General features: G+C 51.9%; 1 protein-coding gene across 2 annotated transcripts in view; it reads left to right on the top strand.

Moving 5' to 3' along the window:
- Positions 1 to 22,063, top strand: part of STAM (signal transducing adaptor molecule) — an 80,215-nt gene that overhangs the window by 31,259 nt on the left and 26,893 nt on the right. For both annotated transcript variants that reach the window (XM_075315592.1, XM_075315593.1), the window contains exons 5-7: positions 2,010 to 2,156; positions 5,207 to 5,297; positions 19,470 to 19,656. In XM_075315592.1, coding sequence (XP_075171707.1) covers positions 2,010 to 2,156; positions 5,207 to 5,297; positions 19,470 to 19,656 — 425 coding nt within the window. The remainder of the gene's footprint in view (positions 1 to 2,009; positions 2,157 to 5,206; positions 5,298 to 19,469; positions 19,657 to 22,063) is intronic.

Genomic DNA, 22,063 nt, shown 5'->3' with positions numbered 1-22,063 from the left:
CCTGGTGTTCCACCAGGACAAGGTAGTGCTGCGCCCCATTCCGGAGTTTCTCCCTAAGGTCGTCTCCTCGTTTCATCTTAATCAGGATATATCCTTGCCTTCCTTTTGTCCTCATCCGGTTCACCGGTATGAAAAGGACTTACGTTTGCTGGATCTGGTGAGAGCACTCAGAATCTACATTTCCCGCACGGCGCCCATGCGCCGTTCCGATGCACTTTTTGTCCTTGTCGCTGGTCCGCGCAAGGGGTTGCAGGCTTCTAAAGCCACCCTGGCTCGATGGATCAAAGAACCAATTCTAGAGGCCTACCGTTCTGCGGGGCTTCCGGTTCCTTCAGGGCTAAAAGCCCACTCAACCAGAGCCGTGGGTGCGTCCTGGGCATTACGACACCAGGCTTCGGCTCAACAAGTGTGCCAGGCAGCTACCTGGTCGAGTCTGCACACTTTCACCAAGCATTATCAGGTGCATACCTATGCTTCGGCGGATGCCAGCTTAGGTAGAAGAGTCCTGCAGGCGGCAGTGACACCCCCGTAGGGGAGGGCTGTTTTGCAGCTCTAACATGAGGTATTTCTTTACCCACCCAGGGACAGCTTTTGGACGTCCCAATCGTCTGGGTCTCCCAATGGAGCGCCGAAGAAGAAGGGAATTTTGTTACTTACCGTAAATTCCTTTTCTTCTAGCTCTTATTGGGAGACCCAGCACCCGCCCTGTTGTCCTTCGGGATTTTTTTGTGGTTTGCGGGTACACATGTTGTTCATGTTGAACGGTTTTTCAGTTCTCCGATGTTACTCGGAGTTAATTTGTTTAAACCAGTTATTGGCTTTCCTCCTTCTTGCTTTGGCACTAAAACTGGAGAACCCGTGATACCACGGGGGGGTATAGCCAGAAGGGGAGGGGCCTTGCACTTTTTGGTGTAGTGCTTTGTGTGGCCTCCGGAGGCAGTAGCTATACCCCAATCGTCTGGGTCTCCCAATAAGAGCTAGAAGAAAAGGAATTTACGGTAAGTAACAAAATTCCCTTCTTCTGTTTCCCATGACTGTGCCCAGTGCACAAGGTTCATAAAGACATGGGTGGAGGAGTTTGGTGGAAGAGCGATTGATACCCCGGACCTCAGCCCCATCCAACACCTTTTGGAATGAACTAGAGCGGAGATTATGAGCCCGGCCTCTCCCCAACATCAGGGTCCGACCTCACAAATGCTCTTTTGGATGAATAGGAAGGCCCCCCCAGCGAGACATCGTGCACGCATTGGACTACTAATCAGAAGAGGTGCTGGGGGTCTTATGACAGACTGCGTCAAACAAACCCAATTTTTTTTCTTGTATCCATTAACTTTTTTTTTCATGAAACCATCCCAGGGGGTGACGAGTAGACCCACATTTCATTGCTGTTAGGCCTGCATAGTCATGCAGCTGGGTGGGGGCACTTTATGGCAGTTGGAGTCCGTTGACTGATGCATAGATTATGTTCCCAAGGAAGTAATAAAGTACACCACTGACCGAAGAGGGACAGAGGAGCTGCGTACCGAGGAGCTGCGTACCGAGGAGCTGCGTACCGAGGAGCTGCGTACCGAGGAGCTGCGTACCGAGGAGCAGCGTACCGAGGAGCAGCGTACCGAGGAGGAACAGACAGAGGAGGAGCAGAGCTGTCAGTAACGTGCCCTAACTGCTGACTCTGGACAAGTCTACACAGCACAGCTGACAACGGGGAGCTTTTGGCTTATGTAGCTTGCTTTAGTGGCCTCTCAACACTGGATTGTTTCAAGATATTATATGAGTAGCCAAGTAAAATCCGAGAAGAAAAAAAAAAAGTATAATAAAATCCTAATGCAATTCTCTGATAACTTTCCCCTTTGAATGGTAAATCCTTAAATGTGAGAGGAAGGATAAGATGGGCCGAGATAGACAAGTGAAGCGTTGCGTGCCCGGCTGTATTCATGGACATGTGGCGTAAAATAAGGAGATTTGGTCTTTTATTGTTAGAAACTCAAATGTATTTCTTTATTTTACAGGGACACCCAAAAGTTTGTGAAAAGTTAAAAGCATTGATGGTGGAGTGGGCGGACGAATTCAAGAACGACCCGCAACTCAGTCTCATATCCGCTATGATCAAGAATCTGAAAGAGCAAGGAGTGACCTTCCCGGCCATCGGATCACAGGTCAATGAGAATACAGGATGCTAAAAAAACATTTCCAGCATAGTAGGAACTATTCAGATAAAGACTCAGAGCGCGAATATACCGGGTGGGCCATTAGTATGGATGCACCCTGGGTGGGTACATTAGTATGGATGCACCCTGGGTGGGTACATTAGTGTGGATGCACCCTGGGTGGGCCATTAGTATGGATGCACCCTGGGTGGGTACATTAGTATGGATGCACCCTGGGTGGGCCATTAGTATGGATGCACCCTGGGTGGGCCATTAGTATGGATGCACCCTGGGTGGGTACATTAGTGTGGATGCACCCTGGGTGGGCCATTAGTATGGATGCACCCTGGGTGGGTACATTAGTGTGGATGCACCCTGGGTGGGCCATTAGTATGGATGCACCCTGGGTGGGTACATTAGTGTGGATGCACCCTGGGTGAGTACATTAGTGTGGATGCACCCTGGGTGAGTACATTAGTATGGATGCACCCTGGGTGAGTACATTAGTGTGGATGCACCCTGGGTGGGTACATTAGTGTGAATGCACCCTGGGTGGGTACATTAGTATGGATGCACCCTGGGTGAGTACAGTAGTGTGGATGCACCCTGGGTGAGTACATTAGTGTGGATGCACCCTGGGTGGGTACGTTAGTGTGGATGCACCCTGGGTGGGTACGTTAGTGTGGATGCACCCTGGGTGGGTACGTTAGTGTGGATGCACCCTGGGTGGGTACGTTAGTGTGGATGCACCCTGGGTGGCTACATTAGTGTGGATGCACCCTGGGTGGCTACATTAGTGTGGATGCACCCTGGGTGGCTACATTAGTGTGGATGCACCCTGGGTGGCTACATTAGTGTGGATGCACCCTGGGTGGCTACATTAGTGTGGATGCACCCTGGGTGGCTACATTAGTGTGGATGCACCCTGGGTGGCTACATTAGTGTGGATGCACCCTTGGTGGCTACATTAGTGTGGATGCACCCTGGGTGGGTACATTAGTGTGGATGCACCCTGGGTGGGTACATTAGTGTGGATGCACCCTGGGTGGGTACATTAGTGTGGATGCACCCTGGGTGGGTACATTAGTGTGGATGCACCCTGATAAAATGGAAGTGGTTGCTGATATCATTTTACCGTCCCATCTGCAAAGCTGACATTTTGAATCCAACTTTACTCTTTTTATCAGGGTGTATCCTTACTTATTGCCCACCCTGTACAATGGACTTCTAATGTGATGGAGCGTCTGCTGAAAAAAAAAATGCCTGGTTCGAGGTTATGAGCCTGTGAAGTCGCACCACAATTGTGCTGAAATGCAAGGTTTATTTGTAGATTTCATCCTTTGCATTGCAGAGGGTGAAATCTGCTGCAAATTCTGCATAGACAGTGAATGAAGCGGTGGTGGGCACTCAGATGGGGGTCTACAGAGTGGGGTCTCCACAATCAGCAATCGGCTTTCTCTTCTATACTGTGTAAAGGTGATAACTCCATAAAGGGTTCTCTTACATGTGCCTATAGCTGGGACGTTTGCGCTTTGATGTTTTATCGGGCAGCACACGCCCCAATGTTGGACTATGCGGTATTGCCGACCAGCGTGGTTTTTCCTGGCCTGCATGGGAGTCAGCATGGAAAACAATCACTGCAATTGTCATGTATATCAGATCAAGTCCATGGCACATGAGAAACATCGGACTGCACACACATAACATCCGATATGCGCAGAGACAGGCAATGGAGAAGATGGCGAGATTCATGTCTCCATCTTCTCCGCACAGTGAATGTCATACTGAGTTTGAACCGAGGAGTGTCATTTGCATAATCCATCCAATTTCGTCGCTTGAGAGTGTATACGCCCGCATGAGTGAGCCCTAATGGGGTGTTCTGGCTCCTCCGCACCTGGAGGTGATCGAGGCCCGTGATGGCCCGGCTGCCGATACCTGCGCGATTGTGCACAGAACATGCCAGGTATCTGTAGATGTGACCTCTCCGGTTCTGCTCGCCCCCAGCTGTCACATTAAAGGGAATCTGTCAGGTGTAATTTGCACCCAAAACCACGAGCAGTTCTGGGTGCATATTACTAATCCCTGCCTAACTGTCCCTGTATACACTAGCATAGATAAAGAGATCTCTAGATCTTTTATAATATGCTAATGAGCGACAGGACTAGTCCCAAGGGCATTCTATCCCCCGACTAGTCCACCCTGTTAGCATGCCCACAGAGGTGTACCAACATGCCATTCATTGCTACGTCACCAGCGGTGATGTGTGTACCTGTGTTCGCCGTGACCGCTCTTCTGAATGCCGGGCTCTTCTGGTCATACGCACTAGACCTCTCTGAAGTCGGGATGCGTACACCTGGCTTCATACTGCGCATGACCAGAAGTGCCCGGCATTCAGAAGCATGAACACAGGTATGCGCATCACCGCTGGTGATGGTGAATTAGATAGCAGGTTAGTACGCCCCTGTGGGTATACTAACATGCTAAGAGGGTGGACTAGTCAGGGGATATAACGCCCACTGGGACTAGTCCCTGCGCTCATTAGCATATGATAAAAGATTTTTAGAAATACTTGTTCTAAAGATCTTTATCTATGCTACTAGATACAGGGACGGTTAGGCAGGGGTTAGCAATATACACCCAGAACTGCTCGTGGTTCTAGTTGTATATTGCACCTGACAGGTTCCCTTTAAGCAGAACTGAAATATAATTATTGCTCCTTACGGACTTTCTCCTCTATATTGGCTTCTGGTCACCGCTCCCGCATGGGTCGTGGTCCGGCATCAATAAAATACAGCACACTAAATCAGCATAACCAGAATATGGACGGTCTGTGCCATGATCTGGCATTAGTAAGTTACTGTATATTACATAGTCATGGTTTTGGTTACACACAGCCCAGAACAGCCGGTCACTGCTCCGGCCATATTGTGACCCACCGATGTTTCCTCCCTGACACTGTCCTGAACTCCGGCGTAATGCCAACGATAGGACTGACTGCCATCCACACGGCACGTACTGCATTGTTTCCTACATATGTGACGTACGGGTTTATATTACAGGCGGCAGAACAAGCTAAAGCGAGTCCTGCGCTGGTGACCAAAGACCCCGGGACCGTGGCCACCAAGAAAGAGGAGGAAGATCTTGCTAAAGGCAAGTTATTGTTGTAATTCTGTTCAATTGAAGCTCGTCATTCAATAAGTTGAGAATATAGAATAATTATTTTCTTTGTCGCTCCTAATTGGGAGACCCAGACAATTGGGTGTATAGCTACTGCCTCCGGAGGCCACACAAAGTATTACACTTAAAAGTGTAAGGCCCCTCCCCTTCTGGCTATACACCCTCCCGTGGGATCACAGGCTCCTCAGTTTTCATGCTTTGTGCGAAGGAGGCACACATACACGCATAGCTCCACTGTTTAGTCAGCAGCAGCTGCTGACTATGTCGGATGGAAGAAAAGAGGGCCCATATGGGGCCCCCAGCATGCTCCCTTCTCACCCCACTTTTGTCGGCGGTGTTTGTTAAGGTTGAGGTACCCATTGCGGGTACAGAGGCTGGAGCCCACATGCTGCATCCTTCCCCATCCCCCTTAGGGCTCTGGGTGAAGTGGGATTTACCGGTCTCCAGGCACAGAGACCGTGCTCCGTCCACAGCCCCTGGGGAATCTGCTGGATATGGAGCGGAGTATCGTCAGGGACAGGGCCCTGCTACGCCAAGGTACTCTGTGTCCCCGTACAGTCCGCGCGCACACTGCAGCATTGCTGGGTGTGTTAGTGCGCCGGGGACAACAGCGCTGCGCGCTGGTGCCATTCCTATCTACAGCTTTGCTGAGAGGGGACATGTATTTGAAACTGCCGCGCGGCCACTGTTGTCAGTTTTTTCGCTGCGGCGCGGCTGGGACTTGTGGTGCGCCGGGGACTTCCGCGCTGGCCGTGCATATATCACGGCCGCGCTTATTACTCGAGTCCCCGGCTTTCTGCGGCCTAGTTTCGTTTCGTTCCCGCCCCCAGGCCTGCCAGTCAGGGGAAGGGCGGGACGCTGTATAGAATGTCAGCGCAGAGGGCTGGAGTCTGCTTTGCATACTCCAGCCCTCACACTGGGCACAGTGGGACGCCAGTTTCCCGCACTTTGTTTGAGGCACGCCCACGATCCCTCTCTTCACAGGACGCCGGCAGCCATTCCTGTGTGCAGTCTGAGCTGGAGAGAGGAGACTGGGAGACCCAGACACGGGATTATGGTGCCCACACACCCGCTTTTCAGCGGGCGGTAAGCTGCCCTCAAGGGCTGACCCCCACTGGTGCCGAAGTGTATATTGTATTTTATGCTTGCAGCTTTACATTGCACTGTACGGTCGCTGGGGATCCTCTGCTATATACCCTCCTAGATTTCTCAGAGGACACAACAGCATGTCGACCGCAAAAAGCAAAGGTGCCAAGGCACAGGCTTTCTATGCTGCTTGTACCGCATGTGAGGCTACTCTACCGGCAGGTTCCACTGACCCCCACTGTGTGCAGTGCTCGGCCCCTATGGCACTTGCTCGGTCGGGGCCTCTGCTGGAGGTGACCCAGGCAGAACCTCCTGTAAATACTGTCCAGGTGACAGGGACGGAGTTTGCAGTCTTTGCTGACAGATTGTCTGTGACTATGACTAAAATTCTTGAAACATTGCAGTCTAGACCAGTACCTCAGGCCATGGGCACTGTTAACTCATTGCTCCCTGGTCCCCCTCAGTCGGAACAGCTCCGGGATCCGGGGGTGTCTCTTGCATCCCAGGGTGATGGCTCTGACACGGACGACAGTCCCAGACAGCCTAAACGAGCTCGCTATGAGCGGCCCTCGACTTCATCACACTGGTCAGGGTCCCAGCAGGAGGACTCTCTGTATGATGAGGCGGAGATAGCTGATCAGGATTCTGATCCTGAGACCGCTCTCAATTTGGATACACCAGATGGTGACGCCATAGTGAATGATCTTATAGCGTCCATCAATAAAATGTTGGACATTTCTCCCCCTGCTCCTCCTGTGGAGGAGACAGCTTCACAGCAGGAGAAATTCCATTTCAGGTATCCCAAGCGTAAATTAAGTGTATTTCTGGACCACTCTGACTTTAGAGAGGCAATCCAGAAACACCACGCTTATCCGGATAAGCGTTTTTCCAAGCGGCTTAAGGATACACGTTATCCTTTTCCCCCAGACGTGGTCAAGGGCTGGACCCAGTGTCCCAAGGTGGATCCTCCAATCTCCAGGCTTGCAGCTAGATCCTTAGTTGCAGTGGAAGATGGGGTGGCACTTAAAGATGCCACTGACAGGCAGATGGAGCTCTGGTTGAAATCCATCTATGAAGCTATCGGCGCGTCGTTTGCTCCAGCATTCGCAGCCGTATGGGCACTCCAAGCTATTTCAGCTGGTCTTACACAGATTGACACGGTCACACGTACATCTGCTCCGCAGGTGGCACCCTTAACCTCTCAAATGTCTGCATTTGCGTCTTACGCGATCAATGCTGTCCTAGACTCTACGAGCCGTACGGCAGTGGCGTCCGCCAACTCCGTAGTTTTACGCAGAGCCTTGTGGTTAAGAGAATGGAAGGCAGATTCTGCTTCCAAAAAGTGTTTAACCAGTTTGCCATTTTCTCGTGACCGACTGTTTGGGGAGCGCTTAGATGAAATCATTAAACACTCCAAGGGTAAAGATTCATCTTTACCTCAGCCCAGACAAAATAAACCCCAACAGAGGAGAGGACAGTCGGGGTTTCGGTCCTTTCGAGGCTCAGGCAGGTCCCAATTCTCCTCGTCCAAAAGGACTCAAAAGGATCAGAGGAGCTCAGATTCTTGGCGAACTCAGTCACGGCCAAAAAAGACAGCCGGAAGACCCGCTACCAAGGCGGCTTCCTCATGACTTTCGGCCTCCTCTCTCCGCATCCTCGGTCGGTGGCAGGCTCTCCCGCTTTGGCGACATTTGGCTGCCACAGGTCACAGACCGTTGGGTGAGAGACATTCTGTCTCACGGGTACAGGATAGAGTTCAGCTCTCGTCCTCCAACTCGCTTCTTCAGAACTTCTCCACCTCCCGACCGAGCCGATGCTCTGCGGCTAGCGGTGTCCACTCTGAAAGCGGAAGGAGTGGTGACCCCCGTTCCTCTTCTGGAACAAGGTCACGGTTTTTACTCCAATTTGTTTGTGGTGCCAAAAAAGGACGGGTCTTTCCGTCCTGTTCTGGACCTAAAACTGCTCAACAAGCATGTGAAAACCAGGCGGTTCCGGATGGAATCCCTCCGTTCCGTCATCGCCTCAATGTCTCAAGGAGATTTCCTAGCATCAATAGACATCAAAGATGCTTATCTCCACGTGCCGATTGCTCCAGAGCACCAGCGTTTTCTACGCTTCGTTATAGGAGACGAACACCTTCAGTTCGTAGCCCTGCCTTTCGGTTTGGCGACAGCTCCAAGGGTCTTCACCAAGGTCATGGCAGCAGTAGTAGCAGTCCTGCACTCTCGGGGTCACTCGGTGATCCCTTACTTGGACGATCTACTTGTCAAGGCACCCTCTCAAGAGGCATGCCAAAACAGCCTGAACGTTGCGCTGGAGACTCTCCAGAGGTTCGGGTGGATCATCAACTTTTCAAAGTCAAATCTCACCCCGACCCAATCGATAACATACCTTGGCATGGAGTTTCATACTCTCTCAGCGATAGTGATGCTTCCGCTGGACAAACAGCGTTCACTACAGACAGGGGTGCAATCTCTCCTTCAAGGCCAGTCACACCCCTTGAGACGCCTCATGCACTTCCTAGGGAAGATGGTAGCAGCAATGGAGGCAGTCCCTTTCGCGCAGTTTCATCTGCGTCCACTACAATGGGACATTCTCCGTCAATGGGACGGGAAGTCGACGTCCCTCGACAGGAACGTCTCCCTTTCTCAGGCGGCCAAGGAATCTCTTAAGTGGTGGCTTCTTCCAACCTCATTATCAAAGGGAAAGTCCTTCCTACCCCCATCCTGGGCGGTGGTCACGACGGACGCGAGCCTGTCAGGGTGGGGAGCGGTTTTTCTCCACCACAGGGCTCAGGGTACGTGGACTCAGCAAGAGTCCACCCTTCAGATCAATGTTCTAGAAATCAGAGCAGTGTATCTTGCCCTACAAGCCTTCCAGCAGTGGCTTGAAGGCAAGCAGATCCGAATTCAGTCGGACAACTCCACAGCGGTAGCATACATCAACCACCAAGGTGGCACACGCAGTCGGCAAGCCTTCCAGGAAGTCCGACGGATTCTAACGTGGGTGGAAGACACGGCTTCCACCATTTCCGCAGTTCACATCCCAGGCGTGGAAAACTGGGAAGCAGACTTCCTCAGTCGCCAGGGTATGGACGCAGGGGAATGGTCCCTTCACACGGACGTGTTTCAGGAGATCTGTCGCCGCTGGGGGATGCCGGACGTCGACCTGATGGCGTCACGGTACAACAACAAGGTCCCGGCTTTCATGGCACGGTCTCACGATCACCGAGCTCTGGCGGCAGATGCCTTAGTTCAAGATTGGTCGCAATTCCGGCTACCTTATGTGTTCCCACCTCTGGCATTGTTACCCAGAGTGCTGCGCAAGATCAGAGCCGACTGCCGTCGCGCCATCCTCGTCGCTCCAGACTGGCCGAGGAGATCGTGGTACCCAGATCCGTGGCACCTCACGGTAGGCCAACCATGGGCACTACCAGAACGACCAGACTTGCTATCTCAAGGGCCGTTTTTCCACCTGAATTCTGCGGCCCTGAACCTGACTGTGTGGCCATTGAGTCCTGGATCCTAGCGTCTTCAGGATTATCTAGAAATGTTATTACCACCATGAGACAGGCTAGAAAACCATCCTCCGCCAAGATCTACCACAGGACGTGGAAGATATTCTTATCTTGGTGCGCGGCTCAGGGAGTTCCTCCCTGGCCTTTTGCATTGCCTACTTTTCTTTCCTTCCTGCAATCCGGGTTGGAAAAAGGTTTGTCGCTCAGCTCCCTTAAAGGACAAGTCTCAGCGCTATCTGTATTTTTTCAGAAACGCCTAGCACGACTTACTCAGGTGCGCACGTTCCTGCAAGGAGTTGGTCATATCGTCCCTCCTTACAAGCGGCCGTTAGAGCCCTGGGATCTGAACAAGGTTCTAATTGCTCTCCAGAAGCCGCCTTTCGAGCCTATGAAGGATGTTTCCCTTTCTCGTCTTTCACAGAAAGTGGCTTTTCTAGTAGCGGTCACGTCTCTTCGGAGAGTGTCCGAGCTAGCGGCGCTCTCATGCAAATCTCCCTTCCTGGTGTTTCACCAGGACAAGGTGGTTCTACGTCCGGTTCCTGAGTTTCTCCCTAAGGTGGTATCCCCCTTTCATCTCAATCAGGATGTCACATTACCTTCCTTGTGTCCTCATCCAGTTCATCAATTTGAGAAAGGTTTGCATTTGTTGGATCTGGTCAGAGCACTCAGGATCTACATTTCCCGCACGGCGCCCTTACGCCGCTCGGATGCACTCTTTGTCCTTGTCGCTGGTCAGCGTAAAGGGTCGCAAGCTTCCAAATCCACCCTGGCTCGGTGGATCAAGGAACCAATTCTTGAAACCTACCGTTCTGCGGGGCTTCCGGTTCCTTCAGGGCTGAAGGCCCATTCTACCAGAGCCGTGGGTGCGTCCTGGGCATTACGGCACCAGGCTACGGCTCAGCAGGTGTTCCAGGCGGCTACCTGGTCGAGTCTGCACACCTTTACCAAGCATTATCAGGTGCATACCTACGCTTCGGCGGACGCCAGCCTAGGTAGACAAGTCCTTCAGGCGGCGGTTGCCCACCTGTAGGACAGGGCTGTTTGACGGCCCTATCACGAGGTATTCTTTTACCCACCCAGGGACTGCTTTTGGACGTCCCAATTGTCTGGGTCTCCCAATTAGGAGCGACAAAGAAGAAGGGAATTTTGTTTACTTACCGTAAATTCCTTTTCTTCTAGCTCCAATTGGGAGACCCAGCACCCGCCCTGTTTTATTAGGGATTTTTGGTTTTTTCGAGTACACATGTTGTTCATGGTGAATGGTTTCAGTTCTCCGATGTTTCTTCGGATTGAATTTGTCTTTAAACCTGTTATTGGCTTTCCTCCTTCTTGCTTTTGCACTAAAACTGAGGAGCCCGTGATCCCACGGGAGGGTGTATAGCCAGAAGGGGAGGGGCCTTACACTTTTAAGTGTAATACTTTGTGTGGCCTCCGGAGGCAGTGCTATACACCCAATCGTCTGGGTCTCCCAATTGGAGCTAGAAGAAAAGGAATTTACGGTAAGTAAACAAAATTCCCTTCTTTTTAGGTATTGGCCATCCAGAATATTATAGACGTTTCGGTCTAATCATGGATCTTCATCAGTACAGATTGCCAGAGGAACAGCAAGTATGCGGTGTCCACCGATGAGACAGCGCTCCTCCTAGTCACCGGTGGACACCGCACACTGGCTGCTGTCTCTGAGCTCCTTGGGCAGTTCCTTTGACCTCATGATTCTCATTTGGTGTGACATGCCCTGTGAGGTCTTATATAGACAGGTGTGCGCCTTTCCACATCACGTCCTATCAGTTTAATTAAACACATCTGGACTCCAATGAAGGAGGAGAACCATCTCAATGAGGATCACAAGAAATTGGACAGCATGTGACCTAAATATGAGTGTCTGAGCAAAGGGTCTGAATACTTATGACCATGTGATATTTCAGTTTTTCTTGTTTAATAAATTTGCAAAAAATTCTAAATTTGTTTTTTTTTCTGTTTCTGACAAGTTGGGGGATGGGGGATGGGTGCAGAGTGTACATTAATGAGAAAAAATAACTTTCTTCGGCGCTCCATTGGGAGACGCAGACGATTGGGGTGTATAGCTACTGCCTCCGGAGGCCACACAAAGCAATTACACTAAAAAGTGTAAGGCCCCTCCCCTTCTGGCTATACACCCCCAGTGGGATCACTGGCTCACCAGTTTTCTGCTTTGTGCGAAGGAGGTCAGACATCCACGCATAGCTCCACTGTTTAGTCAGCAGTAGCTGCTGACTATGTCGGATGGAAGAAAAGAGGGCCCATATACGGCCCCCAGCATGCTCCCTTCTTACCCCACTTGTGGTTCGTAAGGTTGAGGTACCCATTGCGGGTACGGAGGCTGGAGCCCACATGCTGCTTTCCTTCCCCATCCCCCTGAGGGGCTCTGTGGAAGTGGGATCTTACCGGCCCCCAAGCCCTGAGGCCGGGCTCCATCCACAGACCCAGTGAACCTGATGGATAAGGAGCTGTGTACCATTCAGGGACAAGGCCCTGCAACTTTCAGGTACTCTGTGTCCCCGTTCAGGCGGGCACGCACACACCAGACTTGCTGGGTGTGTTAGTGCGCCGGGGACAGTAACGCTGGGGTTTGAGTCACAGCAGCTTAGCTGTGTGACTTCATGTGCTGGGAACTACCGCGCCGGCCACTCTCGGAGCGGCGGCGCGGCTGGGACTTGTAGTGCGCCGGGGACTTAGCGCCGACCGCGCTTTTACGGCGGCGGCGCTTATAAATTTAGTCCCCGGCTTTTGCGGCCTAGCTCCGCTTCGTTCCCGCCCCCTCCCTGTCAATCAGGGAATGGGACAGACGCTGTGCAATCGTCAGCGCCGAGGGCTGGAGCCTTATTTACATGCTCCAGCCCTCTCACTAGGCACAGTGGGACGCAGGTTTCCCGCTTTTGGTCTCAGCACGCCCAGGGCCCGCCCCCCCCTCCACAGGACGCCGGCAGCCATTCCTGCATGCAGTCTGGCTGGAGGACGGACACAGGCTCTGGGAGACCCAGACTAGGGATTTCTGGCGACCACACACCCGCGTTTAGCGGGCGGTAAGCAGCACATTAGTGCTGGCCCCACTAGTGCCACAGTGTGTATTGGTGTACTTTTTCCTGTACCAGATATATATATATATATACTGCACTGTACGGTCGCTTCTTGGCTGTATACCCCTATATTGCTCTGAGGAGACAGCAACATGTCATCCACAAAACGCAAGGGTGCCAAGGCACGGGCTGTATACACTGCTTGTACAGCATGTGGGGCTAATCTACCAGCAGGCTCCAACGACTCTCATTGTGTGCAATGTTCAGTCCCAGTGGCACTTCGTCAGCCAGAGCATATGGTGGTGGTAGCCCAGGCAGAGGCGCCTGTGAACCCTGCCCCGGTGACGGGGACAGAATTTGCAGTCTTTGCTGATAAAATGTCTGTGACTATGACAAAAATCCTGGAGACCTTGCAGTCCAGGCCAGTTGCTCAGACCATGGACACTACTGTCCCTATGTTCCCCGGTCCCCCTCAGTTGGAACTAATCCGTACTTCACGGGGGTCCCAGGCATCACTGGCTGAGGGCTCTGACTCCGATGACAGTCCCAGGCCGCCTAAGCGAGCTCGCTGGGAGAGACCCTCCACGTCATCACGCGGGTCAGGGTCTCAGCGAGAAGGGTCTCTATATGATGAGACAGAGGTGGGTGATCAGGAGTCTAGCCCTGACACCGCACTCAATTTGGATACGCCAGATGGTGACGCCATGGTAAATGACCTTATAGCGGCCATCAATAGGCTGTTGGATATTTCTCCCCCAGCCCCTTCAGCAGAGGAGGCAGCTGCCCAGCAGGAGAAATTCCATTTCCCGTATCCCAAGCGTAAATTGAGCACCTTTCTGGACCACTCTGACTTCAGAGCATCAATCCAGAAACACCATGCTTATCCGGACAAGCGTTTTTCCAAACGTCTTAAGGATACACGTTATCCCTTTCCCCCTGACGTGGTCAAACGCTGGACCCAGTGTCCAAAAGTGGACCCTCCAATATCCAGGCTTGCAGCTAGATCCATAGTTGCAGTGGAGGATGGGGCTTCACTTAAAGATGCCAATGACAGACAGATGGACCTTTGGTTGAAATCTGTCTATGAAGCTATTGGCGCGTCGTTTGCTCCAGCATTCGCGGCCGTGTGGGCGCTCCAAGCTATTTCAGCTGGTTTGGCACAGGTGGACTCTTTCATACGTCCAGCAGTGCCGCAAGTGGCGTCCTTAACTACGCAAATGACTGCGTTTGCGACCTACGCTATTAATGCGGTACTGGACTCTACGAGCCGTACCGCAATGGCTTCCGCCAACTCTGTAGTTTTGCGCAGAGCCTTGTGGTTAAAGGAATGGAAAGCAGATTCTGCTTCTAAAAAATGTTTAACCAGCTTGCCATTATCTGGAGACAGACTGTTTGGTGAGCAATTGGCGGAAATCATTAAACAGTCCAAAGGTAAGGACTCTTCCTTACCCCAGCCCAGATCAAGCAAACCTCAACAGAGGAAGTGGCAGTCAAAGTTTCGGTCCTTTCGAGGCTCGGGCAAGCCCCAGTTCGCCTCGTCCAAAGGGACTCAGAAAGAGCAAAGGAGCTCTGATTCCTGGCGGGCTCACTCACGCCCCAAGAAAGCAGCCGGAGGTACCGCTTCCAAGGCGGCTGCCTCATGACTTTCGGCCGCCTCCCTCCGCATTCTCGGTCGGTGGCAGGCTCTCCCGCTTTTGCGACATTTGGCTGCCACAGGTCAAAGACCGGTGGGTAACAGACATTTTGTCTCACGGGTACAGGATAGAGTTCAGTTCTCGTCCTCCGCCTCGGTTCTTCAGAACTTCCCCACATCCCGACCGAGCAGATGCCCTTCTGCAGGCGGTGAATTCTCTAAGAGCAGAAGGAGTGGTGGTCCCTGTTCCTCTTCAGGAACAAGGACAAGGTTTTTACTCCAATCTCTTTGTGGTGCCAAAAAAGGACGGCTCATTCCGTCCTGTTCTGGACCTAAAACTGCTCAACAAGCATGTGAACGCCAGGCGGTTCCGGATGGAATCCCTCCGCTCAGTCATTGCCTCAATCTCTCAAGGAGATTTCCTAGCATCAATAGACATCAAAGATGCTTATCTCCACGTGCCGATTGCTACAGAGCACCAACGTTTTCTACGCTTCGTGATAGGAGACGACCATCTTCAGTTCGTAGCTCTGCCATTTGGTCTGGCGACAGCCCCACGGGTGTTCACCAAGGTCATGGCGGCAGTGGTAGCAGTCTTGCACTCTCGGGGACACTCTGTGATCCCTTACTTGGACGATCTACTTGTCAAGGCACCCTCTCAGGAGGCATGCCAACTCAGCCTGAATGTTGCACTGGAGACTCTCCAGACGTTCGGGTGGATCATCAACTTCTCAAAGTCAAATCTGTCACCGACCCAATCGCTAACGTATCTTGGCATGAAGTTTCATACTCTCTCAGCGATAGTGAAGCTTCCGCTGGACAAGCAGAGGTCACTACAGACTGGGGTGCAGGCTCTCCTTCAAAGTCAGTCGCACTCCTTAAGACGCCTCATGCACTTCCTCGGGAAGATGGTGGCGGCAATGGAGGCGGTTCCGTTTGCGCAGTTTCATCTGCGCCCACTTCAATGGGACATTCTCCGCCAATGGGACGGGAAGTCAACATCCCTGGACAGGAAAGTCTCCCTTTCCCAGACGGCCAAAGACTCTCTGCAGTGGTGGCTTCTTCCCACCTCATTATCACAGGGAAGATCCTTCCTACCACCGTCCTGGGCGGTGGTCACGACGGACGCGAGTCTCTCAGGGTGGGGAGCAGTTTTTCTCCACCACAGGGCTCAGGGTACGTGGACTCAGCAGGAGTCCACCCTTCCGATCAATGTTCTGGAGATCAGAGCAGTGTATCTTGCCCTACTAGCCTTCCAGCAGTGGCTGGAAGGAAAGCAGATCCGAATTCAGTCGGACAACTCCACAGCGGTGGCATACATCAACCACCAAGGGGGGACTCGCAGTCGGCAAGCCTTCCAGGAAGTCCGGCGGATCCTGATGTGGGTGGAAGCCACGGCCTCCACCATATCCGCAGTTCACATCCCCGGCGTAGAAAACTGGGAAGCAGACTTCCTCAGTCGCCAGGGCATGGACGCAGGGGAATGGTCCCTTCACCCGGAAGTGTTTCAGGAAATCTGTCGCCGCTGGGGAAGGCCGGACGTCGATCTAATGGCGTCCCGGCACAACAACAAGGTCCCGACCTTCATGGCACGGTCTCGCGATCACAGAGCTCTGGCGGCAGACGCCTTAGTGCAAGATTGGTCGCAGTTCCGGCTCCCTTATGTGTTTCCACCTCTGGCACTCTTGCCCAGGGTGCTACGCAAGATCAGATCCGACTGCAGCCGCGTCATACTCGTCGCCCCAGACTGGCCACGGAGGGCGTGGTATCCGGATCTGTGGCATCTCACGGTCGGCCAACCGTGGGCACTACCAGACCGACCAGACTTACTGTCCCAAGGGCCGTTTTTCCATCGGAATTCCGCGGCCCTGAACCTGACTGTGTGGCCATTGAGTCCTGGATCCTAGCGTCTTCAGGATTATCCCAAGGGGTCGTTGCCACCATGAGACAGGCTAGGAAGCCCACGTCCGCTAAGATCTACCACAGAACGTGGAGGATATTCTTATCCTGGTGCTCTGCTCAGGGAGTGTCTCCCTGGCCATTTGCATTGCCTACCTTTCTTTCTTTCCTACAATCTGGGTTGGAAAAAGGTTTGTCGCTCGGCTCCCTTAAGGGGCAAGTCTCGGCGCTATCCGTCTTTTTTCAGAAGCGTCTAGCACGACTCTCTAAGGTGCGCACGTTCCTGCAGGGGGTTTGTCATATCGTACCCCCGTACAAGCGACCATTAGATCCATGGGACCTGAACAGGGTGCTAGTTGCCCTCCAGAAGCCGCCCTTCGAGCCTCTGAGGGAGGTTTCACTTTCTAGACTGTCACAGAAAGTGGCTTTTCTGGTAGCGATCACATCTCTTCGGAGAGTGTCTGAGCTAGCAGCGCTGTCATCCAAGGCTCCCTTCCTGGTCTTCCACCAGGACAAGGTAGTGCTGCGCCCCATTCAGGAGTTTCTCCCGAAGGTGGTATCCTCTTTTCATCTTAATCAGGATATCTCTTTGCCTTCTTTTTGTCCTCATGCAGTTCATCGGTATGAGAAGGATTTACATTTGTTAGATCTGGTGCGAGCACTCAGAATCTACATTTCCCGCACGGCGCCCCTGCGCCGTTCGGATGCACTCTTTTGTCCTTGTCGCTGGTAAGCGCAAGGGGTCGCAGGCTTCTAAGGCCACCCTGGCTCGATGGATCAAAGAACCAATTCTTGAGGCCTACCGTTCTGCTGGGCTTCCGGTTCCATCAGGGCTGAAGGCCCATTCTACCAGAGCCGTGGGTGCGTCCTGGGCATTGCGTCACCAGGCTACGGCTCAACAGGTGTGCCAGGCAGCTACCTGGTCGAGTCTGCACACTTTCACCAAACATTATCAGGTGCATACCTATGCTTCGGCGGACGCCAGCCTAGGTAGAAGAGTCCTGCAGGCGGCAGTTGCCTACCCGTAGGGGAGGGCTGTCTTTGCAGCTCTAACATGAGGTATTTCCTTACCCACCCAGGGACAGCTTTTGGACGTCCCAATCGTCTGGGTCTCCCAATGGAGCGCCGAAGAAGAAGGGAATTTTGTTACTTACCGTAAATTCCTTTTCTTCTAGCTCCTATTGGGAGACCCAGCACCCGCCCTGTTGTCCTTCGGGATTTTTGGTTGTTTTTCGGGTACACATGTTGTTCATGTTGAATGGTTTTCAGTTCTCCGAGGTTATTTCGGAGGGAATTTGTTTAAACCAGTTATTGGCTTTCCTCCTTCTTGCTTTTGCACTAAAACTGGTGAGCCAGTGATCCCACTGGGGGTGTATAGCCAGAAGGGGAGGGGCCTTACACTTTTTAGTGTAATTGCTTTGTGTGGCCTCCGGAGGCAGTGCTATACACCCAATCGTCTGGGTCTCCCAATAGGAGCTAGAAGAAAAGGAATTTACGGTAAGTAACAAAATTCCCTTCTTTTTGAATTTATCAAATTGCTGCAATGAAACGGTGAAAATTTTAAAGGGGTCTGAAGACTTTCCGTACCCACTGTATAGTTATGTTTATTAAGATATAATTTTATATAATTGTGAAAAATATAATTATAATAAAAGAAAAAAAAATAAATATATACCGTATTTTTCACATTATAAGACGCACTTTTCCTCCCTAAAATTTGGGAGGAAAATGAGGGGTGCGTCTTAAAATCTGAATATAGCTTACCGGGGTGGCTGTCAGTGCCGGCTCCCTCTCTGTCCTGGAGGCCGGCTGTCTCTGTGTGGGTGGGCGGGCGGCCTGCTGGCTGCCACTCTATGCATGCGTGCAGGCAGGTGGCTGTGCGGACTGCGGTGCCTGTGCGGTGAGTGCCCCAGTTCAAATGATGGCGCCGGGGGTCAGCGCGTGCGCAGAAGGAGCTCTTGGATGAGAGCTCCATCTGCGCATACGCCGCTACAGGCGCCATCATTTGAACCGGGACGGCGGACACTGGGACACTCACCGCAGTGGCCTGCTCCACTACTGACCCTCCGCTGCTGCCGCCGCCACTGAGACTACGGACCTCCTGCTGCTGCCGCCACTGACACTACGTTGCCGCCACTGACCTCGGCCACGGACCCGCCTCCGCTGTTGCCACCACGGACCCACTGCTGCCACCCTCTGGTAAGACAACACCGGAGTATAAGACGGACCCTATTTTTATTTGTTTACCTTTTTTTTTAATCTCTAAATTTAGGGTGTGTCTTATAATCCGGTTCGCCTTATAAAACGAAAAAATACAGTGTGCGTGTGTGTGTGTCTGTGTATATATATATATATATATGTTTGTGTGTGTGTGTGTGTGTATATGTATGTGTATATATATATATATATATATATATATATATATATATATATATATATATAATATTTATATTGGGGGTTTTTTTGGAACTTAACTTTTTTTTTCCCCATACTCTCTAACCCTTCTATGTGATTTGAACTTTGACCGCATCCCCCAGGATCTATTAACTCACTCCACTCTCCCTTGTTAAACAGTGACAAATGGAGCTGCCCCCCCCCTCCCGATCGTTTCTGCAGGTTCTGAGTATATAACACATCTGGCCCCCACCGTGTATGGAGTGAACGCCTGACCCCTGCTCCATGCATGCGCTACAGATACCCACAATGCATACAACCAATAGTGCGTGAAATATGCCATCACCGGCAGCTTGTCTCATCTCTACAATCCCTTTAAGTTGCGGACCCAACTTGATCAAATTGTGTCTCTCAAAACCCGATATTCTGTAATCCTGGTCATGCAGGATATCCTAATCTCTGCCTCGGTGATGGGACCTGTAGAGAACATTTTGGGCAGAGTCTGACCGCGCAGTTACGGAGAGATGGAAAGTTCTGACTATATTTCTGTTATATTACAGCAATCGAATTATCCCTGAAAGAACAGAAACCACCCGGCGCGGTGTCCAGTCTGTACCCGAGCACGAGCTTCTTGTCCGGCCACAAGCCCGAAGGCCGGAAGGTGCAGGCCATCTACGATTTTGAAGCCGCTGAGGATAACGAGCTGACGTTTAAAGCGGGTGAAATCGTCACTGTCCTGGATGACAGGTGAGGCCAGAGGCGCCATTCCCTACAGGGGATCTGTCACCGGCTTTAGATTTACAAAGGTAAATCCATGATCATGTAGGTTATTAAAGGGGTTGACCACTACTAGGACAATTTCTTCTGATTCCACGTTTCCGCCAGGTAAAATAATAAAGCCTATACTCACCTCCAGTACTTGCACCTTTCCAGTGGTGAGGCAGATCACTGCGCAGGGGCTCACGTAGAGTTGTGACATCACACGAGCTCCCCGTCCAATCGCCATCGGCTTCTGTCTCCCCGCCTTCGGACCAAACAAGTTAATGAACAGGAAGTGAGAACTGCGGATGCACTCACTTCCTGTTGATTACTTGTTTGGTTCGAAGGCGGGGAGACCGAAGCTGGTGCTGATTGGACGGGGAGCTCGTGTGATGTCACAACCCTACGTGAGACCCTGCTCTGTGATCCGCCTCACCACTGGAATGGCGCCGGTACGGGAGGGGATATAGGCTTTATTATTTTATCTGGCGGAAACGTGGAATCTGAATCAGAAGTGATTGTCCTAGTAGTGGTCAACCCCTTTTTAAAGGGATTTTTCCAATTTTGGAAAACTTAAAGGCGTTGTCCGACATTAGCTTACCAAACATTTTTGAGTTTATCTGTGCTGTATTGTCATATAAATCACACCTACATTGTTATTTTTTGTTTTCCAACTTTTGTTCCTCTTGAATTATTCCTTTATTCTCTGCAGCTCCTTGTTTACATTCAGCACAAGCAAACATGATAACTTCCTGTGCCACACCTCCCAGTCAGAGCTGGCACCGCCCGCCCTCAGTGTCCAGGCTCGCCCCCTGCCCACCCTCAGTGTCCATCCCCTGCCCGCCCCCTGCACACACATTCCCTGCCAGTATTCTGCCCCAGCACCTGACCTGTTATCACTCTAGCATTGGAAATAACAGCCTCACATCGGGCTCTGCGCCCCCCACACACATCGGGCTCTGGGCCCCCCCCCACACACATCGGGCTCTGCGCCCCCCCCCCACACACATCGGGCTCTGCGCCCCCCCCCCACACACATCGGGCTCTGCGCCCCCCCCCACACACATCGGGCTCTGCGCCCCCCCACACACACATCGGGCTCTGCGCCCCCCCACACACACATCGGGCTCTGCGCCCCCCACACACACATCGGGCTCTGCGCCCCCCCACACACACAGTGGGCTCTGCGCCCCACACACACACATCGGGCTCTGCGCCCCCCACACACACATCGGGCTCTGCAACCTCCCCCCCCCCCCCCCCCCCACACACACACACACACACACACACACACGGCGCTCTGTACCGACCCCTCCACCCACCACCACCATCGTTCTGTGCCGACCCCTACCCCCATAGGGAACACATGTATGCTACATTCACATGACCGTTCCGTTTTTGCGGTCCGCAAAAAAACGGAAGCAGCAAGAAAGATAAATAGATGAGTAGATAGATATAGAGGACAGAGAGATAGAGGGATGAATGAATGGGATAGATAGATAGATAGATACATAGATGAGAAAGACCTATATAATGTTCCACCTCCCTGCATATTCTAAGCTGGCACCCTTTAGTGACTTTCATGTGGCACTAAAGGTGCTTAGCCTTGTTTTTAGCCAAAAAATAAATAATAAAAAAAAATGACGTGGGTCCCCCTATCTTTTGTAGCCAGCTAGGGTAAAGCAGACGGCTGCAGCCTGCAGAACACAGCTGGCAGCTTCACCTTGGCTGGTAATCCAAAACAGAGGGCACCTCACACTGTTATTTTAAGTTATATAAATAATTTAAAACAAAAAACGTGGGGTCCCCCCCAAATTGGATCACCAGCCAAGGTAAAGCGGACAGCTGTCGTCTGGTATTCTCAGACTAGGGAGGTCCACTGTTATTGGACACTCCCCAGCCTAAAAATAACAGGCTACAGCCGCCTCAGAAGTGGCGCATCCATTAGACGTGCCAATCCTGGTGCTTCGCCCCAACTCATCTTGTTGCCCTGGTGCGGTGGCAAATGGGGTAATATATGGGGTTGATGCCAGATGTGTAATGTCACCTGGCATCAAGCCCAGCAGTTGGTGATGTCACGCGTCTGTCAGATACCCGACATCACCAACCCAGTCAGTAATAAAAAAGAAAATATAGACAACAAAAAAAGTTTTATTTGAAAAAACACTCCCCAAAACATTCCCTCTTTCACCAATTTATTGAAAAGAACAATAAAATCAGGGTCCAGCGTAATCCAATAAGGGGGTCCCATGACAATCCATACCATAGTCAATGTCCCAGTCAATGAAGAACAGAATGTTCCCCATTGGCTGGGAGAGCCGTGCAGTGACCTGAGCTAACATCAATAGGTCAGCCCAGGTCACTGCAGGGGATGACTAGCGCTGACTTCAGGAGG

The sequence above is a fragment of the Anomaloglossus baeobatrachus genome, chromosome 6 (assembly GCF_048569485.1).
Source record: "Anomaloglossus baeobatrachus isolate aAnoBae1 chromosome 6, aAnoBae1.hap1, whole genome shotgun sequence".
Classification (NCBI taxonomy): domain Eukaryota; kingdom Metazoa; phylum Chordata; class Amphibia; order Anura; family Aromobatidae; genus Anomaloglossus; species Anomaloglossus baeobatrachus.
This window is presented reverse-complemented; position numbering and strand designations above follow the sequence as displayed.